At 41.8% G+C, this 7,693-nt stretch overlaps 1 protein-coding gene across 7 annotated transcripts in view; it reads right to left on the reverse strand.

Moving 5' to 3' along the window:
- Positions 1 to 7,674, reverse strand: part of TECPR2 (tectonin beta-propeller repeat containing 2) — a 43,199-nt gene extending 35,525 nt beyond the window's left edge. For 6 of the 7 annotated variants that reach the window (XR_010028256.1, XR_010028253.1, XR_010028254.1 and 3 more), the window contains exons 1-5: positions 7,595 to 7,674; positions 4,832 to 4,977; positions 1,453 to 1,737; positions 1,211 to 1,339; positions 680 to 811 (exon numbers count right to left, since the gene is read on the reverse strand). Coding sequence is in view for 3 of the 7 variants with exons in the window: in XM_063159929.1 (XP_063015999.1) it covers positions 680 to 811; positions 1,211 to 1,339; positions 1,453 to 1,686 (495 nt within the window). In the remaining 4 variants the exon portion in view is untranslated. The remainder of the gene's footprint in view (positions 1 to 679; positions 812 to 1,210; positions 1,340 to 1,452; positions 1,738 to 4,831; positions 4,978 to 7,594) is intronic. The other variant, XM_063159928.1, reaches the window with a different exon arrangement.
- Positions 7,675 to 7,693: the final 19 nt, after the last annotated feature.

Below are 7,693 nucleotides of genomic sequence, written 5' to 3' on the forward strand. Positions count from 1 at the left end.
ATCAACAGAAACTTTAGGAACTTTAGGACACATTTTTTTCCTTCTTCCCCACAGCCAGCTCATGCCTTGCTGAGACAATCATTACTTTTGGTGGTTTCTGTCAAACCAAATTGAGGGACAGCCACAGATAAATCAGGACAGATGCTGTTTAAACTTTTCTCCCGTTTAAAAATTCAAGTTAGCATTAATTTTGTTGACATTTCAGGTCTGTATTAACTAACAAGATGTGAGAAAAATTCCATTTACTGGTAACATGCCACTCAGCCAGCAGCACCCAAATGTTACTTTCATTGTACACTTTAGACTAAGATGCTGAACAACTCTGGGAGAAATACTTCACCAACAGAGCCACATCAGTCAAAAATACCCCTTCCAAACAAAAGAGAAAGTACTGACTGAAAGCTGAAGAAAGATTTGATAGTTATTTCATGAAAAATGAGAAGGATCACTACTTCTTTTAAAATGCATTACTTTTTTAAAATGATAAGACAGTTCTGAAAGATATCCAATGGTTGCCTTGCTGGGTGTGCACACACTGGGCCAAGTGTAGACATACCAATAAAGCCATCCAACTAAAGACATAACACTGAGCAATTAAGTAACTGCTGAATATTTAAACACACAAGAATCCTTTCAGAAACTACAAATGTGAATTAAGATCCCTATAACAAATGCTTACCTGGTCTAGGTCTAGTGCAGAGTAGACAATCTTTCCTTTGTCATCTCCAGAGAATAATTTCATTCCATTGGGACTCCAAGCTAAAGCTGTAATGCTACTTTTGTGGATGCCAGCAACATCAAATCTGCGAAGCTGTGAAACAATAACAAAGCAGTAGAAGAATGAGCTGAAGAGAAAATGGATGCACAAAGCCTATTCAGTGACTCCTGACTGGTTTAACTGGAGATCAAGTACAAAAGTGCAGGTTCTTCTAAAGTTTATTTAGCACAGAAAACCCCCCTCCACCAAAGAGATCAGCCAAACATGAAAAATCTCTCAGAAACATATTTGATTAAATACAGCTTTTGTAATGCAAAGCATGCTTTAATATTATTGTTTTATAAGCTTAACATATGAAGCCTAAAACTTATTCACAGCTTTTTCATCAGGCAAGGCTGGCTGGGTGTAACTCTTACATAGGATCACAGTAACACTGTACTAGAACTGGCCATCCTAGAGCTCACAGAGATTTAAGCAAATGAAAATATTTACCTGTTTGTTCCTTCCAGGTAATGAAGACACAAGCTGGAAAACTGCAACCCGGCCCGAGGCTGTGCCAACAGCAACCAGATCATCAAAACAACTCAACAGCTTTACAAAAGTTATAGATTCACACCTCCCCTGTTGAAACAAACCATACAAAGAACTCAAAGTTAATGAGACACCAACAGAGAGCTCAATTCAGAGCAATCAGCTTCACTGGAAGAGACAACAGTAAAAGTTAAAGTGTTTACCTCAAAATTATATTTTTTCATCTGGTTTATGTGTCTGCAGTAGAGATAAAGCATTCCAATGCTGCTCCCCACAGCAATGTAGTCTCCATTGGTATCAAGTGCTGTCAGGTAAACCACGATGGAGCGAAAGCCTTTCTGGATCTTTGTAGGAATGGCATTGAGGAGATAATACAAGGGACAAAATTCCTTAAATATAACTGGTGAAGCCACAGATGCCATAGCAAGGATTTGCATCAGCAATTTTAAGGCTGAAATAAATACTTCTACATGACCACATAAGGAAATCTGAAAGACAAAAGCAAAAGATGTGTCATTGACTTGTGTGGAGAGAGTAAAAGGGTAACAGCCACAATCTAGCAAAAAAAGAAGAAAAAAATCTCATATTTTGCTTTGCATAAGAAAAAGCAAGTTAAACTCTTGAAGTGAATGTAACCTATTTTTAGAAAAAACTTTTTTTTTTTTACACCAAAATGTGTATTCCTTAAGTTCAGCTAACATATAAGGGTGTATGGTAACCACTAAATATGGGATAACCACTTTTCCTTGCATCTGTAAATTTGTCAAAGCTGAGTTGGAATGCAGTGTTTCTTTTCATCTGCCTAGTGAAAAAGCCATAAGGACTCTGACACTGAACAATCCATGTGATGTGTTTCTTCATCTTTCTGCAGCCTCTACCCTCAATCCAACCAGTGCCCAAGAGCCTGGGCTATTACAGGGTTGCAAGATCAAAACAACATTCCAGCATTTGTGCTCCACTCCTTAATGCCCCTCAGCCCAAGAAAAAACACAGCTGAGAAGCACTTCAGCTAGAGCTACATCTGCTATACATTCAAACAGCAACCAAAAAATTAGAATAATGTGGGAAGAAAGGGGTGAGTAAAAACTTAAAATCTCCTATTTTGACAGACACAGGAAAATATCCATGTAGCAACTGAATTTAGAAAGATAAGGAGCAAACAGGAAAAAAGTACCATATGTCCAGGTTTCCTTTTATGGATAAGAAAATAATTTCATGCTTGTGAGCAGTACTGTAAATATACTTAGGGAAGAATATCTATGAATAACAACAACAAAGAGTCTGTTTGCCTTCTCCAAGAAAAACAACATAGTCAGAGCTCATCACAGCAACAGCATACTGGCACCTTCAGAAAAAGCTGATCAGGAGGAACGACAAAATATTCAAAAAATTTAATTAAACCAAGCAATTTTTCTCAGCACTACAGCCTTGACAAGAACATTTTGCAGCAGTAGCTGCTGTTTCTCCTCATGGGTGACTTTGAAACATGGAAAAGAAAAGAAGCCTTCACTCCTCGAGTTTTATTTTGCTATGAACAAGTGCAGTTAACAGAATGGTAGAGAGTCTTGCAGTTTTCCAACACAAGAATTTTGAGGAAAGTTTTTGATGGTTGTTTAAGATCTTAACACTGAAGATTTTTTTTAGCTTCAGCACAGTTAGAACTTCCTTAGAGAAATAAAAAAAGGAGATCTGCCAACTGAAGTTAGAAATGCTTCCAAATGCTCACAATTATTCTGTGAACTACTCCCACTGCAATTTGTGATATATCCTATTGTGCCCTGTTTTTAATTCTCCAAGGATGGAAAATGTTTTTTGTTTGGCAGCTCATAAGCAATACATTGCTTGCAGTGTGTACCAACTAAACTAGACCAAAAAAAAAAAAAAAAAAAAAAAAAGCTGTTCTAGTTTAATAGTTTAATATCTCCATTACTGTGAAAGACTCTGGTGCCTCAGCTTTCCAACAATTTCAGTTACTGTGCAAGAGCATTCAGCACATGCACTGTGGGCCCTGCAACACTTGCTGTCAATATAAAATTGCACTAAGGCCACTGGGACTGCTTGCAGGACATTGCCCATGCATGTCATACACAAGACCACAAGAATAAAAACTGGGTTTTGGGCTTATATTTTATCTGCTACAAAAACTGCCAATAGCTACACTAGCACCAACTGTTAAGAAGTTCCTAATTGTGGTAAATTTTACTGCTTGCTAGAGTTTAGAAATTAATTCCACTCTGCTCCAATGTTTACAACCTGTCATGATGTATTTCATGAAATATCAAGACCAGCTGATACACATGTCCAAACGATTTCTGAATGAAGAGTTCCTTTCAGAGATGTTTACAAAGTTATCTGTTAACTTTAGCACATCATGACACTTCCACAATATTTTCACAAACCATTCATTTCCTATCCTGTATTTTAAGTCTCCTACCCTTTCCTTCATCATTTTCTGCTATCTACAGTCAACTAAATATAAAAATAATCCACTGTTAAAGTGTCATTTGCTGCTCTAAATGTGCTGTTTTGCCACTTTAGTAATTTTACTAGTCAATGGTCTTTCTTTTCCCTAATAAAATAAAAAATAAAATCCAGTTTTTGTCCTGAGTCTCACATTTTCTAATCTTCCTCTGTCTAACCTCAACTTCTACCCCTACCCAGCCACTGCCTCATGAACTCCACATATTTTATTTTGGGTTTTAAGTCCTCTTTGTGACTCTTGCAATTTACATCTCTCAGCATCCAAAGCTGCTCCTGTAGCTGGAACCATCTCACACTCCTCAGTAACCAGAGGACTTTCCAAGCCCTCAGAATTCACCCTCTTTCTTATTTCCACCACTTATTCTTCCAGCTCAACTAAACCATTAAAAACAGAGTAACTGATTACCAGCTGTGGAAATGTGGAAATTTTTATTATCTGGAAAAAGACTTGTCCTCATTTCTCCACAATAACCCTTCCTGCTACCTGATGTATATTTTGGAAATTTACATTTAATTTTAAAAAAGAGAAAAAAAAGAAAGCTTGACAGGGGTTTTTCTTACTACACACAAAAAAAATATAGGAGGAATTACTTCTTGTCACATACTAAGTTAAATTTGAAAACTCTGCTGTTAGGTAAGGGCTAAAATAAGATTCAGAAAATTTATATACCATCTCTAATAGCAAAGTAGTCAACAAAAAAAATTAATATTTTGTTCTCTATAATCCATTTACCCTGTACAATCAAAAAAAAAGAAAAATTTATCAATGAACTATGATTTCTTGACATTGCACACAAATTAGTTTCATCTTGAGCTGTTTACACACTAACAAAACACTTCTACTGATTGTGTAAAAACTTAAAAGTGAAAACTCAAAATTTTTATTAAAAGTACTACTAATATTAGGGAATTTTATCTACACTAACCAAATGTATAAGGGACTAAAACATCTCCCATATGGCCTATACATTCAAAACATCTGCACAAATGCCACAATTCTCTGCTTTTGAGCCTGAAGTCTTTAATATCCCTCTAACAACAGCTGTGTATCACATGTAGTCTGTAACAGCTTTAGGATTAATTGTTATCTGTTTTTCCTACCTCATTAATCAAAGGCAAACAGCAGATCTAATCTATTTTCTCAGGCAGATTTTGGAAGTGGATGCATGTGTTCAGTCTGTGTCAGCCCCAGTTACTCTGAAGTACACAACCATACAGGGCAAAGCAGCTGGTGCTAAGCAGCTGTCCTGCAGAGACAAGAGTGGAGAAAAACCACATCAAAAACAATCACCACAGTCCTTCCTTCTCAACTCTCAGACTTCACAGTTTCTTCAATACTGCATTCAGCGTCATGCTTTGAAAAATAGCTTTTTTAATTTTTTTTTTCCCCTGGTCTTAGAAACAGGAATAAGGCTCAATGCTGCCTAACAGAGACAACTAAAGTGAGAGATAATCCTGTGCTTCAGCAGACAGCAGTGCCCAAAGGTTCAGTGCCAGGATATGCCACAGACTGACTGCAGGAAACTGAAGCTGTCACTGCATCTCTCTGAGCCCAAGGGTCCTGTTTGTACAGGACAACAGCCCCATTTAAAAAAAAAAAAAATCTTTGACATTAAAACTTAAATGTAAGTTCTTCAGAGCACAGACAAACTCCCATATGACCGCAGCTGAACACAAGAGTCTCTGTTCTCAGCTAGATCCTGCCTACTAAAGAGAAAAGCAGTTTTCTTTTCTCATACTTCTCCCACACGCAGCCCCAGGGCAGGCTACCCCTCTGTCACATCTCCAGAGCTTTTCACAGCACAGTGCTGCAGAGCAGAGCACACAAACACACACCCTGCCAAAGCACCTCTGCTGCACGTGCCCTGCACACAGGTCAGGGTTACCTGATTAACTCACACTTGGCTTTACACAATTCATTACATGTTGCATTTTCACCTTGTGAGAAACTCACTCTCTGAAATTTTAAAAGTTTAATAAGGGATAAAAGGGACAATATCCAGCACTGGAGTGTTTGGGAATATGCCAAAAACACACAATTAGCTTAACACAGTGTTCTTACATACTGTTACATTACAGGGGATAAATAAATACTCATAAGAGTTTACACATATTCAAACATTCCTGTGAGTTTAGGAACTCTTTTGCTCGGCTTTAACCTTTAACTTGTCTGCATGCCATCTTGTAGATTAAATCAATATATTTTATTTCTTCTTGAGGCTCCATTCTGTTGTTTTGACACTTCCTAATAACTAGAGAGTCAGTAGCAAACTTCTTCTCTTGCTGTCCTGGTTCTTGTCACTGTTATCTTATCATTCAGGTAAGATGGTTCACAAATGTGAGAAACCACCTAGCTATTTCACACCATTATCTGAGCTAGTTACACAAAAAAAAACATTTTAACATTACATAGTTTTTATTTTAATATTATGCAAAGACCTAAGATATATATTGATCACACTATTATTTATATAAGCTATAGGGTACATACATAAACTGACAGGTTATATTATATCAAAAAAGCAGTTAAAAGGAATTACCAATTGTACTATATCAAAATCTTTGTGATCAATAACTTGCAAAAGCAAATATATAAATGCAAAAGCCAATAACTACATTTGTCATTTATAACATGGCTCAAACTAGGTTTGTTTTTCTTCCTCTGTGACATAATAAAAAATAAATAACAAAACAAAGAATCTAGATGAATGATGTGGAAAGGGTAGAAAAGGGGAACCTACAATCACTGCACATCCTTATAGAGATGGGAAAATTCAGCTGATGGTCTTGTGACACCCTATGAAACCTTCACAGAATCCTGGAATGGTTTGGATTAGAAGGGACCCTAAACACCATCCAGCTCCAAGGTCCCTGCCATGGGCAGGGACACCTTCCACCAGCCCAGGCTGCCCTGCGCTCCCTCCAAGCTCGCCATGAACACTTCCAAGGATGGAGCACCACAGCTTCTCTGGGCAACCCGTTTCAGCGCCTCGCTACTGTCACAGTGAAGAATTTATTCCTAGTACCTAACATAAACCTGCTCTTCTTTCACTGTGAAGCCGTTCCCGCTTGTCTTAACCCCCCCCCCCCCCTCAACTTAAACATATTTTATTGAAACACACACATATGTTTCAAACCTCTCCTTCCCACCAGGTGCCTTCCCGCACCTGTGTGGCTGCAGCCTCTGCCAGAGGGGGACAGAGCCCGTGGCTCCCGGCCGGACACCCATGGGGCTGCCTCGCCTCCCCCCCGGCTTTACCTCGGCTTATGCCGGATTTACCGCCCAGACACAGAGCCCCGGCAAGGGGAGGGCGACGCAGCCGCCCCGGGTAACGCAGCCCCTCCGGGTAACGCAGCCCCTCCGGGTAACGCAGCCGCCCCGGGTAAAGCAGCCGCCCCGGGTAGCGCAGCCGCCCCGGGTAGCGCAGCCGCCCCGGGTAGCGCAGCCGCCCCGGGTAGCGCAGCCCCTCCGGGTAACGCAGCCCCTCCGGGTAACGCAGCCCCTCCGGGTAACGCAGCCCCTCCGGGTAACGCAGCCCCTCCGGGTAACGCAGCCGCCCCGGGTAACGCAGCCGCCCCGGGTAACGCAGCCGCCCCGGGTAACGCAGCCGCCCCGGGTAACGCAGCCGCCCCGGGTAACGCAGCCCCTCCGGGTAACGCAGCCGCCCCGGGTAACGCAGCCCCTCCGGGTAACGCAGCCGCCGGAGCCCGCCCCGAGTCTCCTCACCGAGCGCTGCCCGGGAGCGCCGCCCGCAACAGGCGCCCGCAGGCGGCAGGCCCCGCTGGCGGCGCTCGGGGAGGGGAGCGGGACCGGGCCGGCCCTGAGGGGTCCCCCCGGCTCCGCGGGGACGCGGCTGCACTCACCGCTCCGGGGCGCGGGCTGCGGCTCAGGGAGGGCGGCAGGGAGCGGCGGCGCCGGGCCCCGAGGCGGCGGAGCGGCGGCGGCCCCGGTGCCTGCGCCGC

The sequence above is a fragment of the Melospiza melodia genome, chromosome 6 (genome assembly GCF_035770615.1).
Source record: "Melospiza melodia melodia isolate bMelMel2 chromosome 6, bMelMel2.pri, whole genome shotgun sequence".
In the NCBI taxonomy this organism is placed as follows: domain Eukaryota; kingdom Metazoa; phylum Chordata; class Aves; order Passeriformes; family Passerellidae; genus Melospiza; species Melospiza melodia.